At 34.5% G+C, this 24,733-nt stretch overlaps 2 protein-coding genes across 8 annotated transcripts in view; both read left to right on the top strand.

The window, feature by feature from the left end:
- Positions 1–22,618, top strand: part of CROT (Carnitine O-octanoyltransferase) — a 34,005-nt gene extending 11,387 nt beyond the window's left edge. For all 7 annotated transcript variants that reach the window (XM_067761341.1, XM_067761344.1, XM_067761342.1 and 4 more), the window contains 5 exons: positions 402–617; positions 3,606–3,797; positions 3,863–3,993; positions 20,441–20,857; positions 22,403–22,618. In XM_067761341.1, coding sequence (XP_067617442.1) covers positions 402–617; positions 3,606–3,797; positions 3,863–3,993; positions 20,441–20,857; positions 22,403–22,532 — 1,086 coding nt within the window. In that variant the 3' untranslated portion in view covers positions 22,533–22,618. The remainder of the gene's footprint in view (positions 1–401; positions 618–3,605; positions 3,798–3,862; positions 3,994–20,440; positions 20,858–22,402) is intronic.
- On the top strand, positions 14,978–20,433 carry LOC137237571 (uncharacterized). Its single transcript, XM_067761348.1, has 2 exons — positions 14,978–19,362; positions 19,992–20,433. Exon 1 carries the CDS (start codon positions 16,877–16,879, stop codon positions 18,173–18,175), a length of 1,299 nt encoding a protein of 432 aa, XP_067617449.1. The 5' UTR covers positions 14,978–16,876; the 3' UTR covers positions 18,176–19,362; positions 19,992–20,433.
- Positions 22,619–24,733: the final 2,115 nt, after the last annotated feature.

Raw genomic sequence — 24,733 nt, 5'->3', positions numbered from 1 at the left:
ACTCTTGTATATATTTTTTTCTAGTAATTGAGACAAAAGTAAAGAAGACATTCAATACATATGGTGCTAGTAGTGAGCTGACAGTTTCACTCCATATAAATCCCATTTCCACTGGCTGAATGGTTCCTCTTAACGAACTGAAACTTTCTTGATAATGGGGTATTAGGTTCATCACTATCTTCCTCGGTATTGGGCAATGCGGTAGGTTCTTTTCTCCATAACTCAATTAATTTCAAGAAGGGCAGCTACAATCTTACACCAGTACAAAGTTGTACTAGATTTAAGGATAGGTACAGTCTTAATGTAAAAAGATCGTTATGAATAACTCCGTCCCCAAAATGATTCTTGCTTTATACTATATTTACTTAAAGTTTAGTTAGTTATAATTCTAATATTTATAGAATTATATGCATCTTCAAGAAATTTCAAAAAATAATGTCGAAACTTTAAGAACAGTTGAGAGTTCCTGTGTTGTTGCTGTTTTCGACGAAAATGAGCCACGAAATTGTGAAGAAGTTTCCCTTATATGTACCAATGGTGATTACCATTCAAAATGGGGAGATCGCAGCAGTACTATAGTTGCGTATAAAAATGGAAGATTTGCATATGTTGGAGAGGTAAGGTGTTTTAGAAAATACAGATGTATACAATGTTTTTAGCTCGTTTTCTCATATTGCATATAATAGCTTGACCGACATACAAACGTAACTACGTACACCTCCACTCCGCTGCAAAATGAAACAAAATTCAAAATTTTATAGTAAAGAATTCGACTCATAGCCAAAACCCTTTTCATAGCAGCTACACAGAATATTCTTTACTGAAAACTAATAAAATTACCGTATTTACAAGTAGCTGCATATTAGAGCGGGTCAAATTGTATGGATGGATTTTTTTTCATCAGAAGTATAGCAAAAACGTAATCTACAGATTATTCTAAGAAAAATTGCTGAAGACACCATAGCTCTAAGTCCGATTTCGAGGTCCCGATTTTTGCAAAATAGATATTTTGGCATATGAATGTAGGGTTTGGCCAAGAAATCTTCTGATAGAATTATAGGAAAAATATCATATTGGGCTTACTTTAAAGGTATTTTACGTACATTTCAGAATCTATAGTGCTTTTGAATTTTAGTAGAGATATGAGGCTTAAATTATGAGAAATTTGCTAAAATGAACTTTTAACTATTATATTATCATTTTTAACAAATTTCTTATTTGAAAATTTTTTTCTTTACAGCTAAAATAAGTTCAAAATATTTCCAAAAACTTTCATTCAGACAGTTTTTCTTTTTTCGAATTCGTTTTAGTAGAAAAAAATTTTCAAAAAAAACTAATTTTTCAAGTAATAAGCAAAAAAACACAATTTTTGTAATTTTAATGTAATTTATTTAAAAAAATTATTTTTTTACGTAGAATTGACCATTTTAACGTATTTTTCAAAATAAAAGTAATGATATGTTATTATTTTTTTAAATCTTTTTTGCTCTCCATTCGTGGGTGTTTTTCACTACTTTCTGCTGTAATAGCCATAACACCTTCACGTGTTTTTTCTATAACACGTTTGGAAACTGGTGTTAACAACTGTACATATCTTTCTGTTCCTTGTACACCTACCCCCCGATTTACACGGAAGATCGGTTCCAGACAAAACCGTGTAAAGTGAAATCTTCGTTTTCCTATACAAAAACCGTGTAAAGTGAAAAAACTACCCAATTCAGTCATTTATTTAAATAAAATAAAACTAAAACATCTTAACGAAGGTTAACGAAAAGATAATTCAATCGATAACTTACCAGCTCAAACCAAAAAAACTTGCAATAATAGTGAAAATTATGGCTTTTTGTTCAAATTTTCATCAAACGATTTTCCTTCCACATGAACTACATATGTACTCTGCATTTGGTTATGTACATACATATTCACAATAAGGGGAATCCCTCAATATTGCAATCAGTGTTGCCAAGGGGACTCAAAAAGGTTTTTAATGATTTGTGAATCTTCGGAGTTTTTCAAATTTTGCTGATTTATGAACCGTGTAACAGCGAAATCGTGTAAAACAAGTACCGTGAAATCGGGGGATAGGTGCATATGCATTGGAATATTAGGATCATCTAGTGTTGGCTCATCATATGCCGGTTCAGATAGTAAATTATCGTCATTCAGATCATTCATATCAGTACAATCTAAAGCATTAAAATTGATATTATATTTTTTATAAAATCTGAGTTTAGTTGGATCAAATATTTTTTCTCTATAATATAATATTCTTTTGATAGCTCTATCACGTATGGCTTTTCTATCATCAAATAACATTGTTAAAAAAATGTTTTCTGGATGAGCGTAATATGAATTATTTTGGATTACACCATCTACAATATTCAGTAAATTACGTGGTAGGTATCGTGTCCAACGAATAAACTTTTATAAAAGTACACTGCCGTATACAACAGAATTATAGTATTTTACATTGAAATACATTGACACATAAATTTTAATAATATAAACTGCTAGAGTTTTCAAATTTTCCGATGGTGTATTAGTTGTTGTATATAGACGTAATACCCTGCTTGCTTTGGTTAGCCATCGAGAATGTACAGTTGTTAACATCTGTTTCCAAACGTGATATAGAAAAAAAAACGTGAAGGTATTATGGCTGTTACAGCAGCAAGTCGGGAAAAACAACCACGAATGGAGAGCAAAAAAGGTTTAAAAAAATAATAACATAGCATTACTTTTATTTTGAAAAATACGTTAAAATGGTTAATTCTAAGTAAAAAAAATAATTTTTAAAATAAATTACATTAAAATTATAAAAATTGTGATTTTTTGCTTATTACTTGAAAATATAGGTTTTTTTTTTTAACTTTTTTTCTACTAAAATGAAGTCGAAAAAAGAAAAACTGTCTGAATGAAAGTTGTTGGAAATGTTCTGAACTTATTTTAGCTGTAAAGAAAAAAATGTCCATAAGAAATTTGTTAAAAATGATAATATAGTAGTTAAAAGTTCATTTTAGGCTAATTTCTCATAATTTAAGCCTGATATCTCTACTAAAATTCAAAAACTCTATAGATATTAATACAGATTCTGAAATGTACGTAAAATACCTTTAAAGTAAGCCCAGTATGATATTTTACCTATAATTCTATCAGAAGCTATAAAGATTTTTTGGCCAAACCATACATTCATATGGCAAAATATCTATTTTGCAAAAATCGGGGCCTCGAAATCGAGCTTAGAGCTATGGTGTCTTCAGCAATTTTTCCTAGAACCATCTGTAGATTACGTGTTTGCTATAATCCTGATGGAAAAAATATTTGACCCGCTCTACTGCATATGTATGTATGTGTTGTCATAGTGTTCGTTTCCACCTGAACTTAGACTTTCTATTTAATTCTTAATTTATTTAAAAACTGCTTTGTATTTCATTTAATGTAATTTTTTTTTAGTTCTATGACGAAAGATTATAATTAATTGAAAGATACACTTAAAATTTTTTTCTCTGCGTTTACGTATACTTTCACAAAACATTCATTAATCGATTTTTTTCAATATCTAGTTAAATTCTACCCTTACATTTTTTGTTAAATAATTGTGTCTTAAGCATTCTGCCTATGATGGTACAATTAGTGTTAGCTATGCACTTTTTGTACAACTCAGCATGCATGAAATTCCCGAACCAGATTGGAGTACTGCTGAAAGCAGACCGATTATTGCATTCAAAGAACTAAAATTTGACCTGGATGACAAACTACGGGCGGAGATAAAACGTGCAATGATCGACTCGGATCAAATGGTGATTATTTGTTATACAATTTTTTATTAATTCTATTCATCTATAAAAATGTTTAATTAAATTAGAGAAATGATATTGTTGTGACCTATGATCGATTTGAGGAATATGGCAAGGATCTTATAAAACAATGGAACTTACACCCTGACTCATTCGTTCAAGTTATTATGCAGTTAGCATATACAGAACTACACAGCGAGTAAGTAATTTGCTTTCAGTTTTATATGTGTGGTCTCAAGAAATAACGATTAAAATCGAGGCGAGATACTCCTCACGTTCTAATGCACAGCGTGATCCATATGGAGCACATTATTGTTGCATTTGCATGTTAAATTTTTATCGGTATCTGGATCACTGTTTATTGGAACGCGAGGATTGCTATTTCTCAACGCCTATTTTTTAAACGTTATTAAACAAAGCATAATATAGCCATAATTAATTGAAATCCCTTTAGCGTGTACACTCCCAAATGTTCAAGTAAACTGCTAAAAATCGGTAAATACGTTTCCACTTTCAATGGTTTCCGATCCTAAATTTTAAACCATTAAGCCGATGAAAAGCAATTTTTAATTTTTTTTTGTACTGAATTGAAAACCTCTCAATTTACTAGTGCGTTTTTAAATTTTAGTAAGCATAAAACCTCAAATCGTAAAAAAAGGCTTTCAAATTCTAAAAATACAACTCCTATTTTAAAACAAAACTACATAGTTTAAATTTACTGCAGAACATCTGGAGGTGAAAAAACTTCATATGTGAAAAGTGCCGTCTGACCCAGAAAACTTTGACTCTAACCTTGCCGACGTGCCGCACAATTTTTTCTTTTTTTAAATATAAATGTGGACTTCTCTGGTTTTAAATTGAAATCAGGTGCTAATCACCCTGTTTTTCGAATAATTGAAGTTTTAGACCAAATTTGGTTTGGTCACTCATGTAGCAACAAAAACTTTTAGATTTAGACTTAAACCTTTAACCATGCGACCTTACCGTGCAACGCATTTGTAACAAGATACTTTTTGTTCTCATGATCAGGAAGTGCAGGACGAACAAATTTCTCTCCCAAACAACATAAAAAAGGTAAATCGGTTTGAATGCAAGAAGGGCGTGGTAGATGTCTTCCAAGACATTGTAGGGGATTTAAGCCAACTGCTAAGACGTATGGGACGTACCATATCACCCCACATTACGCGATCGTTTAAACCATTTAATTTTCAAAATTAAAAATTAACTTTTGAAAGCAAAATCGTCCTACAGAAAAAAAGTTATGAATTGCTAAAAAAATATTGATTATTTTACGAATTTTCGGACTCAAATATTCAGCTATTAACATATAACAATATTGTAACGAATTTACTTGCAAATCCTCTTATTTGCAATCATCTGCTGAGTTCGAATCACTAAATTGTTGAATAAATAACTCCAATATGTAATAATGCAAAATGGCCTTTATTAAAGTACTCCACAATAACACTCAAACTGTGCAACGAATAGCTTGCTTAATAACCAAACTGATTGATAGCTCAAATGAAACTCTACTATTCAAAATAATACTGCTCTTGCTCGCTAGATAGCATCTTAATCGAAATCTCAAATCAAACTGAATTCCAGCGCCTCTACACTTGTTGCCTTTTATACTCTTTGATTTCAACGTTCGCATCTTCTAGGCGCTTCCAGAATATACTAATCCAGCAGCTCTCAAACTTCTCAGCTGTAACAATTGAATGATTTTTTTCTCATTGCATACTTTCAGGAGTATCTTAGATATATGCATGTGTTTGTGTATTGACTCTCCGCTGCTCGTACATGGTACATATGTGTAGACGCAATTATTGTTTCGTTTATGTAGATACTAGTGGTGGGATTATTTTCGAATTATATCCGAATAAACGTTATTCGAATAAACGAATAAATTTATTCGTTTCAAATAATCACTATCCGGATACTTCGAATAGTAAAATAAAAGACACTGCGTTTATGTTACGCTCATCGCTTGTGCAGATGAGCATGCACATATATTTATACGTACATATATTTATGTGTGTATAGATGCATATATGCAAATATTTTTGTTTGTTTGGGGTTGCTTTGTTAATATCAGGCATGCTTAACCAACGAACCGATATCATTTCGTTACGATAATTAACGTCAATAAACGAAACAAAGTCATTTCGTTTCGTTTATTAACGTTAAGAACGTCAAATTAACGAAATGATTTTGTTTCGTTTTCTGCCATATCAAAACGAAATCAAATCGTTTATGTTGATTATTAATTTAAAACTATGCTGGCAAAGCTGATTGATGGCGGAGTCATTAAAGGTGAAAGCATTAGCCAAGCTGATTGCATCTTTTCTCATGAATTTTGACAGTACGAACATTTCTCTGAGTATTTTTGACATTACCACCAACGAATTACACAAACAAATTACATGGAGTTTGTGTGTGTATGTTCGCTCGCTGTTAGCACCTTACGGCTTCACCATGGCTATAGCATTGCCAGCACAATTCAAACATAAAGTATCACGTTTTTGTTAACGTTTTTAACATTAACGAAAGCTTTTCGTTTCGGTTAAAAACGAGATACAATTTATCTTGATAATTTCTTTATCGATAACATTTCGAAGTGTTTCAACGGAAACGGTGGAAATTTTTTGATAAACGATTAGCTTAACGTTAAGGTGCATCCCTGGTTAATATTCATTTATTTAGTTACATATATTTACGTAACCAAAGTTGTGCTTGAGGCTTAAGCTAGAAATAGTTATCGGGGTCGTTTACAACTGTACTGATCATAGAACTTTGTTTATTAGTAAACAGGTGTGGAAATGGTAATATGGTAGGGATTTTTGTTTCCCATATACATACATAAATACATATGTATGTATGTAAGTTGTATGGAAAATTTTTGTTTTGTAATCTTTTGGTTTGTATAAACATCTAATTGGTCACCATTAAAAAAATAATTTTACATGTCATTGTCAACATTTTTTGCGAAGTCTGATGGATCAAAAGTTATTTAAGTTAGATTCAAAGGAATCTGCAAGAATACAACATGTACATATGTTAGAATATGCTTATATGCACATTTGGGTATTTATATTACAGCGTTTAACGCGTTCAAAGACAATCAAAATTTTAAGGAGCGGCAAAAACAGACAGACAGCCGTTTTTGAAACTAGTGACTAATTCCACTAGAATTTTGTTACGTTTAAAATGGATTGCTTCAAACTTTATTTTAGGAAATTTTTTTCCAAAGTTTTCATTAAGTTAACATTGACCTTAAATAACTTTTGATCCATCAGACTTCGCAAACAATTTTGACAATGACATGTAAACTTATTTTTTTAATGGTGACCAATTAGATGTTTATACAAACCAAAAGATATCAAAACAAAAATTTTCCATACAACTTACATACATATGTATATATGTATGTATATGGGAAACAAAAATCCCTACCATATTACCATTTCCACACCTGTTTACTAATAAACAAAGTTCTATGATCAGCACAGTTGTAAACGACCCCGATAACTATTTCTAGCTTAAGCCTCAAGCACAACTTTGGTTACGTAAATATATGTAACTAAATAAATGAATATTAACAAAGCAACCCCAAACAAACAAAAATATTTGCATATATGCATCTATACATACATAAATATATGTACGTATAAATATATGTGCATGCTCATCTGCACAAGCGATGAGCGTAACATAAACGCAATGTCTTTTATTCAGGGATGCACCTTAACGTTAAGCTAATCGTTTATAAAAAAATTTCCACCGTTTCCGTTGAAACACTTCGAAATATTATCGATAAAGAAATTATCAAAATAAATTGTATCTCGTTTTTAACTGAAACGAAAAGCTTTCGTTAACGTTAAAAACGTTAACAAAAACGTGATACTTTATGTTTGAATTGTGCTGGCAATGCTATAGCAATGGTGAAGCCGTAAGGTGGCAACAACGAGCGCACATACACACACATACTCTATGTAATTTGTTTGTGTAATTCGTTGGTAGTAATGTCAAAGAGTATATATTTGTCAAGAGGCGTCACTCGATACTTTTGTTGTTGGCAAAGCAAATTACTCGATGTTTTCTCAAGGTAGTCGTTGGTTTTTTTTATCAGATGTATTTATAAAAACGCCTTCTATACATTTTCGTGGGGTATTTGTGTTTATTTTATTGATTGAATGTTCGTACTGTCAAAATTCATGAGAAAAGTTGCAATCAGCTTGGCTAATGCTTTCACCTTTAATGACTCCGCCATCAATCAGCTTTGCCAGCATAGTTTGAAATTAATAATCAACATAAACGATTTGATTTCGTTTTGATATGGCAGAAAACGAAACGAAATCATTTCGTTAATTTGACGATCTTAACGTTAATAAACGAAACGAAATGACTTCGTTTCGTTTATTAACGTTGATTATCGTAACGAAATGATATCGTTTCGTTGGTTAAGCATGCCTGCTTTTATTTTACTATTCGAAGTATCCGGATAGTACCATCGGAATAAACGAATAAAAAATCCGAATAAATATTATTCGGATTACGAATGCCTGGCGGATAAAAGAGTTTATTATTCGGATAATTTTTATTCGGATAGTCCCACCCCTAGTAGATACATAATGATTGATCTATGGATGTGAATTCACGTCACTGCTTAGCATCGACTTAGAGACGATAGCATCACTCAGTGCTGCTAACATTCGTTACACTGCCCTCCACCTAAGTCTGATCGTCCCGATCAGACAAATCTCCCGATCTAAACGCCGCTAGCATCTCCAAAAGTATCACTCTTCTAATCCGTGGTTTCCCAGTGGTTTGTATGCGGTAGATGGTATCACTGATCTTCTTCACAACTTTGTACGGGCCTTCCCAACTGCACCGAAATTTGGCTGGAACACCTTTCCGCCGGTGAGGGTTGTATAGCAGTACCAAATCTCCCTCCCGGAAACCTTCCGAATTATTTTCCTTGTCGTACCTGTGTTTCATCTTACTACTCATTATCCTTAATCGTTCCCTCGCACTCTGTTGCTTGGCCAATGAAGAACTACTTCGCAGAGCTTGCGCTAGACGGATTTGCTTTGCATAATCAGTATCGTTCCGACGCTTCACAACAGTAGTGTGCCTTGGCTTGAAACCACCCTTGCATCTTTCTGCGAAATCCTTTCCTCCGTTTTAGTACGTCCGTTAGGGCTTTTCAATGCCAGTGTTTCTCTCACAGGTACCTTCGGTTCTGATTTGTTTGGCCCATTTGTTCCATCAACCTTTACCTTTGAATTTCGTGGCCTTCGTCGAGTCTTCTCCACCAGTACCCGATTACTGCTGAACCCTTTTTCCAAACTAAAGTTAAGTGGCACATCTTGGTTCTCATAACGCATCACCCTTCTCTGCATATCGATCTTGATGTCATGGTCAACCAAGAAATCCACTCCCAATATAACTTCATCAACAATCTCCGCCACAACAAATTTGTGTAGAACCATGACCTTCCCAATCAATACTTCACATATCACTTCTCCCTGAACTTGGTTATACTCGCCAGTGACCGTACGCAACTTTGCTCTAGGTAACGGTTTTACTCTCCTGTTGACCAAGTCAGATCGGATCAAGGAATGAGATGCGCCCGTATCTACAGTCAGTACTCGTTCTTTGCCATCCACATTCCCTCTGACGGTAAGACTGCTCGATTTTCTACCAATTTGCGACACAGATATCACAGGGCATTCAATAGCTGGATCTAGCTCTCTACCTCTTACTAGCTCTTGCTCATCTCCGCCAGCTTTGCGTTTACGGCCACCCACATTGTTGGAACTATTAAGACGAAGATCGCAATGACGTGCTATGTGACCGGACTTCCCGCATTTGAAGCATTTGATAACTTTTTCACTCCGCTTTTGCGATCCTTTCAGTGCCTCCAATATTGCGTCTACCCATTCTGGCATTTCTACCTCCACACGGCGTGCTTTGTAAACTGGCTTACACAGAAGCAATGCTGATTCTTGAGTCAGTGCATGGGATAACGTTTCTGCGAATGTATGTTTTGGGTTTGCATATGTCGCTCGCTTCGTTTCTACGTCCCGTATGCCATTTATAAAACTCTTGATTTTTACCCTCTCGGTGTACTCCACGGGTGCGTCCGCATTTGCCAAATGTGCCAACCTTTCAACATCCGAGGCAAACTCCTGCAAAGTCTCATTCGCTCTTTGGTGACGGTTTTGCAACTCAATTTGGAATATCTGTTTTCTATGCTCGCTTCCATAACGTCGTTCTACAGCAGCCATCAATGCTTTATAACTGTTCCGTTCGTACTCTGGAATCATCTGTAAGTTTTCGGCAGCTGGTCCTTTCAATGCAACGAAGAGTGCAGCAACTTTATCTTCAGCATTCCAGTTGTTCACTGTTGCGGTCTTCTCAAATTGTAGCTTAAAGACCTGGAAAGGAACAGAACCGTCAAAGGATGGTGTTTTTACCTTTGGATTACTCGCTGAAACTGCTGGACGATTTAGTTGTTACTGCTCGATACGTCGTCTCAAAGCATCCACCTCGGCCTCGATTTTATCCTGTCGACCACTGAAGCCTTCATGAAACTGGGTTAGTTTTTCTTCCATATGCGCTTCCAGTTTAGATGATATACGGACTTCCTGCTCTTCTAGTTGTGTGGAGATCTCAGATGATATCTGTGCTAAAATTTGTGCCGACATTTCTGAAATACGCGTTTCTTGTGCTTCAATCTTTGATGTTATACGTGTCTCTTGGGATTCCATCTGCGATGTAATCTGTGTCGACATTTCTAACATACGCGTTTCTTGTGCTTCCAAGACAATCACGTTGCATTCCCAGCAGTAGTCAGCCATCATATGCTGATCCCATCGGCCTTGGTACCGCTCTTCCATAGTTTTTAGGTCCTGATGAAACTGTTCGTTGGACTTTGATGGACATGTTACATCCAAAGTTTTTGTAATTCTCTAGCATGTTGTTAACAATATCAGAGTAGTTACTTGACTTGTGATTTCCCAGAAAGTGTTTAGTAACTTCAACAAACGAATTCCATGCAAGCAGTTCCAAACTGGTCATTGAATTTGAAAAATCAGTATCTTTTATCAACATTCTTATCTGTGGGCCATCAAAAATACCCGCTTCTATTTTTTCTATGCTTAGCCTAGGAAATTTTCTCGTTATGTAAAGAAAACATTGTCCCATTTTATCTAACGCCTTCACAAATTGTTTCATTAGACCCAGTTTAATGTGTAAGGGTGGCAAAATAATTGAATCTCTTGTAACTAAAGGTGGGTTTATCACATTCTGCTTTCCCATTTCCAACATCTCACGTACAGGCCAGTCCCTTCCTTTCCAGTGTTGGTGCTTGGCACGACGATCCCACAGGCAATAAAAGCATGGGTATTTTGTGTATCCGTATGCCCTGGGTTCACGCCCCGGGCAAAGCAACATCAAAATTTTTAGAAATAAGGTTTTTAAATTAGAAGACAATTTTTCTAAGCGGGGTCACCCCTCGGCAGGGTTTGGCAAGCGCTCCGGGTGTATTTCTGCCATGAAAAGCTCTCAGTGAAAACTCATCTGTCTTGCAGATGCCGTTCGGAGTCGGCATAAAACATGTAGGTCCCGTCCGGCCAATTTGTAGGGAAAAGCAAGAGGAGCACGGCGCAAATTGGAAGAGAAGCTCGGCCATAGATCTCTTCGGAGGTTATCGCGCCTTACATTTATTTATTTTTTTTTTTATTTGGTGTATTCACTTTGTTGTCCTAACAAAAAGTTAACCATCTTTAGATCTACACAAATACTCCAATTATGTTCATTTTACTTGATTTTGTCTAAAACAAGTGCAATATTTTGATATTCTTCCTTTAATTTAGTTGAATGAGCAATGGGAATTGAACCATATTGGTTGCCATTGTGTAAAAGAACACACTTAAGGCTTCGTTTAGAGCTGTCTATGAAGAGACGCCATTCATTTGGGTGGTATTCTGAAAGACCTATTTTGAGAAGGAGGCCTTGCACATCTGAACAAAAAACTATACCATTTTCCGAATTAAAAAATGACAGCAAGTCTTGCTCTCTTGTACGGTAGAGAGTCACTTTCGTACCTGTAGCCAACAACTTTTTTTTCTTTTAATCTGGAAGCCGACACTTCTGCAGATTCCTTAGATAATTCAAGATCCCTTATTAGATCGTTTAATTCTACTTGGGTAAAAGTTGTTGGCTCAGTAGACGCTTTTTCTTCGATATCGCTAGACACTTCACTATTCGATGATTCACGGGTAGAATAAAATGTTGGAACAGGTGCTTCCTATGAATGTGGTAAAGGTCTCTTAGCGTATTGAACGTTTGGATATATCATTTGTTTAACACTAACACCACGCAAATCGACACAGCAGAAGTAACAGTCATCGAAGTGATTTGTTTGTTCTCCCCATTGCATAGGCACCCCGAATCTCATATGGCTTCTTTTACCATTGACCGACTGTCTCAAGTATTCACAGCACATTTTGCAAACTATTCGAGGTATTCACGGCTTGTTTTTGTCTACAACTTGCAATTTAAAGTACAAAAAATAAATACTTTTTATAAAATCTGTTATACTTTTCCTGAATTTTTGGACTGTGTATTCCCCACAAATGTAGCAAAACACATTTGGGTCATTGACACAACCACCTCGTGAAGAAGACATGATATTGAAATTTTTTATTTATTTATTGAAAGGCACTAACACTTGAAACCGCTCTCCAGAAAGTACTAATTACAGAAAATTTAAAAAATAAAGGGGAAGGAACACATTTTTATAAAATATAATTTTTTTTTTACAGTAGAAATGCACTAAAGTAGAAAACCCCAGGAAGATCTACGCGGATATAAAAAAGCTAAATATCTTTGAAAACAGAATTAAAATAATTTACATATGCACTGGTTGACAAATTATTTGAGAAAACCGTGATTAAAAATGAAAAAATTTAACAAAAAATTTAATTTTTCACATTATTTTGGCAATTTATCTGACGTTTGTGAAGACATATTAACAAGTTGTATATTGATAGAAGCGGCGTAATGTACTCTTTTCAACGACATTAAAACTGTGTTGATAGAATAAACAGAAACAAAGTTATGGGGCCATACATGCCTTAACCTCTTAAAAACGGAGTTCTTGACCCTATCTAGAAAACTGTACGTAGCATTAAAAAGGTAAGTATACAGTTTTTATCAGGGTACCGAGTACTACCAAATTTGGTTACAAGTAGAGCTGCACCAAACCAAAACTCTTATTTTGTTGACCTGTGTAATCAGCTTAGTAGGATAAGTGAATTGCTAATTATTAAGAGGAAATAAAAAATTGTTTAATGCTAAAAAGTGATTCCGAACTATCAATTATGCTTGACTGAGAGTTACATTCTTGACACAGACAGCGGAAGGGCTCATTTAATTCAAAATTGGTTTTACTTTATTTCAAGAAATGGGGCTTAAAATGTCTAGTTCACTGAGAAAGCATGAACCAATGTCTAAAGATCTCGTAATGCCACAACCGTGTATTTGTGATTTAATTTAGTTAAAAAGTTACTGTCAAATGACGTAACGCTTTTGAAGTTTTTCGGTTTCCTTAATTATCATTTTTCTTTAAATTTTGACGTGTTTTCTAAAAGGTCACAAATTTAAATTTCGAAAAATTGATTTTTTCATTGCGATTGTTATTTTCGAATCTGTTCTTGTTAAAAAAAATGAAGTGCTTTATGAAGGGATGTGTAAATTCCTATGAAAAGGACAGTTAGACAGATTATACATCCACCTCGATGGCATTACGCTTCTAACTGTCCCACGCCCGAAATTTTGGAGTGTGACTTCGATAATGACCTACATATAGGCGACCATGTAGCCGCAATTGTATCTCATGTTCACAGCCATAGCAAAGTACTCAAGACCCTCGATGACGGCACTTGGAACAAAGACAAAGAAATTCTGTAGGTACCTTTGAAGGAATTGGCCAGCCGTTTGTATGCTACGCGTCTCCAATATGGACACCGAGCGTAAAAGAAACACACTGGAGGCAGGCCCGTCAAAAAAGGAGAGAAACGAAACAAGGAACAAATAATTTCTGTTAAAGCTCAGAAACTGGGCCATCCTAACAGACAATTCATGGAAGAGCCCCGCCTCCCAGGTACGTAAGAAGTCACTTCTGCAAGCACTACGAAGAAATCCCTCACACAAGAAGCCTTATGAACCAAAAGAGCAAGGCCCTCAGAGTCATCTTCAAACAATTGGTAAGTCTTATGACGATAAATGCCCGCAGAATCTAGTTCTCAGAGTCCAATAACCGAAACTTGCAGTTGAGGAAAGCAGAATCTCCAGAGAGTAACTCTGGCACAACTTCGATCTGGATACGTGAATCATATTGACGACTGACGGCGCCCAATACTGACGACTCCTACTGTGGAGGAAAGGATATTGTGACGAATATTAGTAACACTAAGTGATACTCACATCACTGATCTGATACTAAGTAAATAAAGCCACAACAACAATAAAGCAAGCTGCCACACTTGTATGTACGTAAACAAATTAATCATCATGTACACACATACATACAAGCAGCAGAGAGATACTCACAAACGCATGTCATCATCAGCTACTACTTCGCTCACATATACACACGAATATGGTTACACACTACAAATACACGCGCGTATGGCTGATGACCAGGTAGAGGATTCTAGAAGAATAAACGTCTAGACATTTGGGCAGAGAGTATAAAAGCAGCAGAAGCTGAGTAGTCCGTAATCAGTTTGATTTAAGCACGCTATTGGTCGCGAAGTGCTTTAAGTACTTTTAAAGTAGTCTAATAAAGACCATTTTGTAATACAGAATATTTGAGTTATTTATTCAATAGTTTAGCGATTCGAACGTTAGCCGAAGATTTGGACTAAGAAATATTAATAAAAATGTAAGTCAAATACATTTGTTTTTTGTTGTCCTCTTTTATTACATTTTACTTCATTTGAAACATACTTCAAAAGCGTGACGTCACAGCAGAAGTTTTACTTTTTGTTGTTGTCTTTAAAGTGGGATCTGTTACTTGGATCATGCTGAGAAAGACTACGACTTGCAGGGGTAGGAAGATTATTAAGTTTTAGCCGATTGGTATGTGGGGGTATATTATACAAGAAATTTCTTTGAAAATCTCTTAAGACAAAAAGTAAAAACTGTTTTTGAATTGATTCTTACGTATCTGTATGAATTGATAAGGCGGATTCCAGACTATCGATCCATATTCTATTGGTCTAACCTTTGTTGTAAAGAGGGTTTTCGTTTTGACTGACGCTTTACGAACGCTAACACACCTATAGCCACTTGCTCAAGGTATTAATTGTTAATTGTATAGGAAGCTTTCTGCGACGTTCTACGTGAAGAGCACGTTCTTTAACTGAATTCTGAGAGAGGACGTTCTTGAAACAACTCCTGAAAAAGGGCGTTATTCAAACTTTTTCTGAGATAGGGCGTTTTTGAAACGGCAGCCGCGGTAGGTTGATATTGGAGATGTTCCTTCTCCTTCGCCGAGGTCCAATTGAATGTCTCCCATCTGCCATCTGTTGTTGGCTTTTAGTAGGAACGTATGTATGTGTGCAGTTAAGAAATTTGAAATGGTTTTCATTGCGGAAAAACGTCAACAACACCTGGGAGGTGTTTTTATCATGTAATAACCATTCTCTCCTCTGGCCAGCCATGGTGTTTTTTTGAAGTATTTTCGCAATTTTTTTTTTTTTTTGAACTTTAAATCAGTGGCAGAGAAACTAAGTCTCCATGAACCAAATGTATTCCAAGAATGTTGTATTCAATTCCAAATAATTATAGATAAATGAATCCAAGTATATATGTATTCCAGAAATGTTGTATTCCAATCCAAGTAATTATAGGTAATGAAATCCGAGTATAACTGATATAATCCCTCCAACAAAAAAATGTATATCCTCTTAACATCCAAAAAAAAGAGCTTGGTGGTATCGGAATAAAACAAATCAAACAATTGAAATATAAAACAATATCAAAAGTTAAATAAGTGGCTGCTTAAAAAGAATAAAAAAAATTTATATTAATTTAATATTTAAAAATCAATCTCCGAACAAAAAAAAAAATCAAAAAATAAACAAAGTAAAATATTCAAATTTTATTCATGATAAAAACACTTACAAGGTTTAACCGTTCTGTATTCTGTTAGGCCATGATTTTGTTTTAAGTTGTTGCGCATAATAATATTTTAAAATCAATCTCAGAACAAAAGGAATTAAAACAATAAGCAAAGTAAAATATTGAAATTTGTTGAATGAGTGATCTACTCAGCGACAGAAAGGTATATAAAACTATAAGAAAGGATCCAACCAAACAACTTATGCGAAAGAATAACGCAATTGTTAATGAGTTGTTCAAAGAAAACAAAATCAACATTAGAGAAAATTTTCAACTAGCTAGTACAGCAGCCGTCGCGCCTAGATTATACGGTCTTCCAAAAATCCATAAGGAAAATATGCCACTAAGACCAATATCATCTTCTACGAGGGTACCTTGTTACAAGTTGTCCAAACATATTGGTGCTATACTCAAAAACATAATATCAGAAGATTTCAACATAAAAAATGCATTTCAACTAAAGGAGAGATTAAAGAATATTAACATAGAAGATGATGAAGTACTCATATCGTTCGACGTAATTTCACTATTCACAAATATTCCAACACACCTAGCAATACAGACGATAATGAAACAATGGCCGCAATTGGAAAAACACACAAACATCTCAAGAAAACAGTTCCAAAATATATTAGAGTTTTGTTAACGAGAAAATAATTATTTTATGCACAACTCGAGGTTGTACCAACAAACATACGCGATGCCTATCTCCTACTATAGCGGATATAGTATTGGACAAAATACTTGACGACAGCATAGCTGAATTAAAAGAAAAGGACATATACATCAACAAGTATGAAGATGATGTATTCGCAATCATAAAAACCAAGGACGCGGAAGACATCTTAAAAATATTAAATGCGCAACATACAAGCATAAAATTCACTATGGAAAAAGAAAAGGAAAATAAAATAGCCTTCCTAGATGTAGAAATAATTAGAAAAAACAAACAGTTATTAATGAATTGGTACACTAAATCCATCGCATCGGGCCGATTAATTAACTATCATTCAAACCACCCTTGGAAGCAAAAAATTAACACCGCAACAAGTATGATAAGAAAAGTAGCGCTACTCAGTGAGAAAGAGTATATTGAAGAAAACATGAAGAAAACAAAGAATATACTGTTCAAAAATTGCTATCCAAGCACCTTTATTGATAGACTAATTAATAACACAATAAACAGAATTAGTCAAAACCCCGACAATTTACCGCCGGATAACACTAATAAAAAGTACATCGGTGTAACATACATACCGGGTCTTACTGACAATCAAATACTACATAAAATAATAAACAACAAAAATATTAACTACGCGCACAAGCCGAACAACACACTTAATTATATTTTTACAAAAATCAAAGATCCAATTCCAAAAGATCAACAAAATGATGTGGTGTATAAAATAACATGCAATGGTCGCGATGATGATAAATGTGGAAAATGGTATATTGGAACAACCAAACGACAACTGGGTATACGTATCTATGAACACCAAAAAGACGCAGCAAACAAAACAACGAACACCGGTTTAGCTCATCACTTAACAAAGAGCAACCATATAGCGGACTTCTCAAATGTCGAAATATTAGATATTGAAAAAAGAGAAAAAACGAGAATGTCTCTAGAAAGCATAAGAATACAACAACAAATATCCAACACACTAAATTTTAAAGAATACTTTGACAACATCAGCAGAAAGGTATATAAAACTATAAGAAAGGATCCAACCCAACAACTTATGCGAAAGAATAACGCAATTGTTAATGAGTTGTTCAAAGAAAACAAAATCAACATTAGAGAAAAATTTCAACTAGCTAGTACAGCAGCCGTCGCGCCTAGATTATACGGTCTTCCAAAAATCCATAAGGAAAGTATGCCACTAAGACCAATCTCATCTTCTACGAGGGTACCTTGTTGCAAGTTGTCCAAACATATTGGTGCTATACTCAAAAACATAATATCAGAAGATTTCAACATAAAAAATGCATTTCAACTAAAGGAGAGATTAAAGAATATTAACATAGAAGATGATGAAGTACTCATATCGTTCGACGTAATTTCACTATTCACAAATATTCCAACACACCTAGCAATACAGACGATAATGAAACAATGGTCGCAATTGGAAAAACACACAAACATCTCAAGAAAACAGTTCCAAAATATATTAGAGTTTTGTTAACGAGAAAATAATTATTTTATGTACAACTCGAGGTTGTACCAACAAACATACGCGATGCCAATGGGCAATCCACTATCTCCTACTATAGCGGATATAGAATTGGACAAAATACTTGACGACAGCATAGCTGAATTAAAAAAAAAAGGACATATACATCAACAAGTATGTAGATGATGTATTCGCAATCATAAAAACCAAGGGCGCGGAAGACATCTTAAAAATATTAAATGCGCAACATACAAGCATAAAATTCACTATGGAAAAAGAAAAGGAAAATAAAATAGCCTTCCTAGATGTAGAAATAATTAGAAAAAACAAACAGTTATTAATGAATTGGTACACTAAATCCATCGCATCGGGCCGATTAATTAACTATCATTCAAACCACCCTTGGAAGCAAAAAATTAACACCGCAACAAGTATGATAAGAAAAGTAGCGCTACTCAGTGAGAAAGAGTATATTGAAGAAAACATGAAGAAAACAAAGAATATACTATTCAAAAATTTCTATCCAAGCACCTTTATTGATAGACTAATTAATAACACAATAAACAGAATTAGTCAAAACCCCGACAATTTACCGCCGGATAACACTAATAAAAAGTACATCGGTGTAACATACATACCGGGTCTTACTGACAATCAAATACTACATAAAATAATAAACAACAAAAATATTAACTACGCGCACAAGCCGAACAACACACTTAATTATATTTTTACAAAAATCAAAGATCCAATTCCAAAAGATCAACAAAATGATGTGGTGTATAAAATAACATGCAATGGTCGCGATGATGATAAATGTGGAAAATGGTATATTGGAACAACCAAACGACAACTGGGTATACGTATCTATGAACACCAAAAAGACGCAGCAAACAAAACAACGAACACTGGTTTAGCTCATCACTTAACAAAGAGCAACCATATAGCGGACTTCTCAAATGTCGAAATATTAGATATTGAAAAAAGAGAAAAAAACGAGAATGTCTCTAGAAAGCATAAGAATACAACAACAAATAGCCAACACTAAATTTTAAAGAATACTTTGACAACATCAGCAGCGTCTACTCAGCTGTTATTCAGAGATGCAAATCAAAGTAAACAAAAAAATGCAAGTGCCAACTCTTTATGTTTGTTTAAAAATAAAGTGCAATTTGTAATTTAATTGTAATATAATTAATGTAAGTAAAAGAAAAAAAAAAATTGTGTGAAGTGTTAGTTTCATGTTTATTGTTAGAAAAAAGGGTAATAGTCTAGTTGAGGGGTCGACTGCTAATACGCTACCAAAAATATCGAGAGAGGTGTCAAACGACGCGTCTTGACATCAGTATTAATAATCCGAAGGCGAAAAATAAAAATTTTAACGCGTTCAAAAGATATTAACGAAAAACCGAAAAAAGACCCGCGGGTACCTCCGAAATCGGGGGTCGGATCCATAGTATTTTTGCGCAGAACACCTTTCTGCGTTGGCGGCCTTCGGCCGCGATTATAAAAAATAACCCTGGGCTACGCCATGCCAAGTCCGAGTGTGTGGTATAACCGTGGCTACCGCCACGGTGATGCACAATTTTTTTTGGGGGTACAAACACAACAACAACCACATGGAAATCGCCAACTTCAAATGCAAATATCTCCGGACAGAGATAAAATTTTTCTTTTCCGCCATCGGATTATTGTTCTCGAGATTAATACGCGTCGTTTGACACCTCTCTCGATATTTTTGGTAGCGTATTAGCAGTCGACCCCTCAACTAGACTATTACCGAAAAAAGTATCAAATGTTAATATGTATATTATTTTTACATATTTAGCATTAAAGAAAATCCCCAGAAGATGACGAGAGAAAAAAGAACGTCGAAACGCGTCGGGAAAACAACAACTGTGTTTTAATTTTTTGACCATATGTGCTCAACCCAGCAAACATAAATATCAGAAATTGGTCCATATATAAATATGAAATTTGTTTTTGGTTGAGAAAAAAAAGATATGCCGTTGAGAAACCTCGAATTTTTTTATTGCGGAAAACGTCAATAATGTTAGAAACGGTTATAACTGGTAGGTGTTTTTATCATGGAATAAATCCACCGCTCACTTTTTTTTGGACCATTGCAAAAAAATAACATAAACTGATTAAGGTCACAGCGATTTATTGGAAGCCGATTTGTAGTTAGCTTCTTTTCTTGCTGGGCGATCTGAAGAGCTTGTATTTTAAATTTGGTTTCAACACGTACTGCAATATTGTACTTCAATATATTTGCAGGATTCCTTCGACATATGAGACAGCTCTAATGCGCCATTTCTACAATGGTCGTACCGAAACTTTACGGTCTTTCACCACCGAAGTACACAAGTTTATTCAAATCATAAAAGATTCAAAATCTTCTGCTTCAGAAATAGCCAACGCCTTTCGTAATGCTGTTAAAAATCATAATCATATGATGAATGAGGCGCGAAAAGGAAACGGTATAGATAGACATCTTTTCGGATTGTGGTGTTTAGCTTATGGAAACAATATAAATGTATCTGAATTTTACGACGATCCTTTATACCGTAGAAGTGGCGGTGGCGGAAATTTTATTTTATCTACAAGTACATTGGGATATTCGTCTAATGTAGGTTTCGTGGCTCCGATGATATTAGACGGTTATGGTGTTTTTTATAGCATAACCGCAGACACGTAAGTTCAAAGCATAATGGAACCATACAGGTGATGACCAGAAATCAGATTATTGGTACTTTTTTATGTGATTTGACATTTCAAACTCTGGCGCAGCACGATTTTAAGGGCGGATTAATGGTGACTTATAACCATAAAGCCATAACCAGATAAAACAGCTGATCACACCTACCTTATGGATATCAATGTAATTGAGTTAGCGTTATGGTATGTCACCATTAATCGATTACATTGAATCCAATAAGGCAGGTTCGATCAGCTGTTTTATCTGATTATGGCTTTATGGTTATAAGTCATCATAGTACAGGTCTACAAGTAGGATATGTAGCAGCACGCACATACACAGCCGCGCTCACCTGATAAAATGCTTGTTCTTGTTCCTTTTTTTGTGGATGCTATTTCGCACTGTTGTACTTCTTAGGTCCAAGAAAAGTGTAGTAGCTGCTAACGAAAACCGCCTAAAATTTTGATCGCAATATTACAAAGAAATGCCCTTATTTACTTTCAAATGAGCACTTAATTACATCTCTCTTTAAAATCCATATGTTTTGGAGAAATTTAATTAACAAATTGTGATACTTTATTACCGGGGACGATTGCTAAAACACGACCAAAACCGTCGGGGAAGGTATTAATATACGAGTTTTTGCCTAGCTTCCAATAATTCGAATACTTTTTCGCCTTTGTACTATTGATAACAGGACAAAACGCGTCTTTTCATTTCTCTTTCCACATTTTTGGACGGGTTATTGCAGTCAACCTCGGTTTCAAACTGTTTTTCGCGGAGAACTTTTGAACGGGTAGAAAAACTTAGCACCCGTGTTTGTATTCTTAATACTGGAATAACTACGCGTCCTCAGATATCCCAATTCAAGACTTTTGTGTAATTTTCTGTAGGACCCATATAGGTGCACTACATTTTCATACTCAATTCGTTCATAAAATTTACCATCACAGCAACCCATATCTGATATTCCGCTCCTTTTTTTGTTTCCCTGCGTTTCTTCCAACGACCGCAAGCCCGGTAATATTGACACTTCGTTCAGTGTCAAACGCATGTTCCACGCAGGTTCCACTGAGTTCCACAATAGTTTGACACTGACCGAAGTGTCAAACTGCAATGTGTTAGAAAAGGAAAGGAATTACTTCCTTCTCATGCATATCATACTTGTAAACCTGTACTATGATAAGTCATCATTTAAGCATAAAGCGTTACCATGGCGCAACGATACAAGGTGGCAGCATGGAACAGCTGATTACAAACTTTTTTTATATGATTTGATACATCAACTTCCGGCGGAGTACGATTTTAACATTTGTCCATCGAATTTACAAAAACAAAGTACATGAAATTTTTATTTATGTTTGTAGGTATGTCACCATGCTGCCACCTGTATCATTCCGTTATGAGCGTTACACACGAAATATTTTTGTGTTATGTATGACGCTCTGTCGTCAACGTGTATGGTTCCGCCGTGGTTTAAAATCTAAATATGTTATTTAATACGTATTTATATAAACAATAACGTCATGTCCTTCAATCAGGCTTTTCATACATATCACAGCTTTTCGTGGGAGCAAAAAAACAAGTGCTTACAAATTTAATGAAATATTTAAGCAAACATTTTGTAAAATAAGAAATATTTTGGAGGATGCCTCTCACTCTAAATTGTAAATTATTTTGTGTTATTTCGTTTAGTTGTATCTAATTTTAAGTGTACTGTCAAAACATGTTATTAAACGGTGGTAAAAGACTTTTAATTACTTAATTTGTTTTACACATAGCATAGTTTGTAATTTTTTAGGTATTTTTTTTTTTTAGATTATCACACATTTAGATTAAGGCACCAATAATCGATTCCAATATCTTATTACTTTAAACGAGCAATTCTTGTATATTTGTATATTGGTATGTTTGTATAGCCGAACGATCTCGGGAACGGCTCAACCGATTTAAATGAAATTTGGCACAGAGATAATGTATCACCTTCTATGACGATCTACCTAGGTTTTGCCACTCAGAATGTTTCACAAGGTTGCCACCTATTCCAAATTTAAAAAAAAATTGCATGAGATATGCCGATATGGGTATCAAACGAAAGGTATTTCACTCGGCATTACAATAGGGACATTTATGAGTAGGGTTGCCATTTAGGGTTGGGGTAGTTAGACAAAATAGTCCTCGACTTACTCATATTCTATTAAAGCTTTAAAGGAGAACATTGAAGTTAAAAATCTTCCTAAAAAAATCTTACACATGATTCGACATAATTTTCTTAATTTCACACACGCTAATAAAATTGAAATGCAATATCAAGGCACCGTGGCAAATTCTAGTAAAATACAATTAAATGAATATTTTTGGCAAATATGAAATGAATAATTGCAATTTCTCACAGATTATTATTAGAAAGATTTCTCACCATGGCAAAAAGATATCTCACCATGGTAGTTTGCTACCGTGGAACACTAGGGGCATATGTTCAATTTGAAAACGACATCTAACCATTTAACTACTTACCAATAGATGGCGCTTCAAATTTAATTAAACTAGCTGATAGTTGTCATTCGTGAAATTTACAAGTTTTTGGAATGTAATAAAATTGCGAGACTCATAGTGTATAACTAAAAATGGTTGAAATTAATAATCCTATCTTAAAGGAAATCAAATATTGGTAAGTAAAAATATGTAACATATGTATATATAAAAAAAGTAGAGTTTGATTAATGATGACATGTAGAACAAAGTATGTTATGCGGCATACTCGAAGCTTGCCGAGCAAAGCTTGGTCGCCCAGGTACTATATTTTTAACTACAAATATGGTGCCTTGACCTAAAAAAATATGATAACTTCATAAAAAAATAAATGGCCAAAAATCGTAGAAAATTGCACTATTAATAAGTCACTTAGGCTAAACGTATCCGAAACCAAAAATAAAATATACAAAAAGTTAGTAAATTCAACTGTGTACTTCAAAAAGTTTTAAGGGAAAATCATGACGGAACGATACAAGGTGGCAGCATGGGACAGCTGATTATAAACTTTTTTTATTAGATTTGATACCTCAACTTCCGGCGCGTACGATTTTGACATTTGTCCATCGAATTTACAAAAACAAAGTACATGGAATTTTCATTTATGTTTGTAGGTATGTCACCATGCTGCCATGTATCGTTCCGCCTTGGGGAAAATGGAAAATAAATTTAATTTTGAATTATTTTGCTAAAATTTTAGTTCTAACCGAACCGAACCATTTTTCTAGGTGGTTTTGTGTTCGGTTTCAATAATCGCAATGCATGGTACAATTACCAGGTAGAAGCATTAGCGAAAATGTAACCCTCCCGTGTATTTTGTTGTTGCCGATTGTACATAAACTGTCAGTCGTTCTTTCAGTTTCTTCTGTCAAAAGTGATGGAAGAAGAAAAATTTCACATGTAATTTTCGTCAACAAAGCCAAAACAAAAAAAGAAAAAAGTTGGTTTGCTGATGAAGCTGGAGAAAAAAGACATTTTAAATGGAAAATAAAGGTAATTAGCTGATTTTTAAATGATATATATTTAATTTATTGTTATTATTTATTTACATATAGCAGCTGAATCACTTCTTCAACATTTCCAGCGCATCAACTCTTGGTAATTCTATACGACAGCATGACACTGATAATATGCGTCCATAAATATCGAGAGAGGTGTTAAAAGACGTGCATTGACCTCGACAACAGTAATCAGAAGGCGGAGGTAAAATATTTTGTGTTAGACAAGAGAGATTTGCAAAAGAAGTTGAAAATGTTCAATTGAAAATTTTCATGTTCGCGTTGTAATGTTGATGATATTTGTACCCACAAAAAAAATTGTGGACATAAGTGTTTTGCGCA

The sequence above is a fragment of the Eurosta solidaginis genome, chromosome 1 (assembly GCF_040869045.1).
Source record: "Eurosta solidaginis isolate ZX-2024a chromosome 1, ASM4086904v1, whole genome shotgun sequence".
In the NCBI taxonomy this organism is placed as follows: Eukaryota; Metazoa; Arthropoda; class Insecta; order Diptera; family Tephritidae; genus Eurosta; species Eurosta solidaginis.
This window is presented reverse-complemented; position numbering and strand designations above follow the sequence as displayed.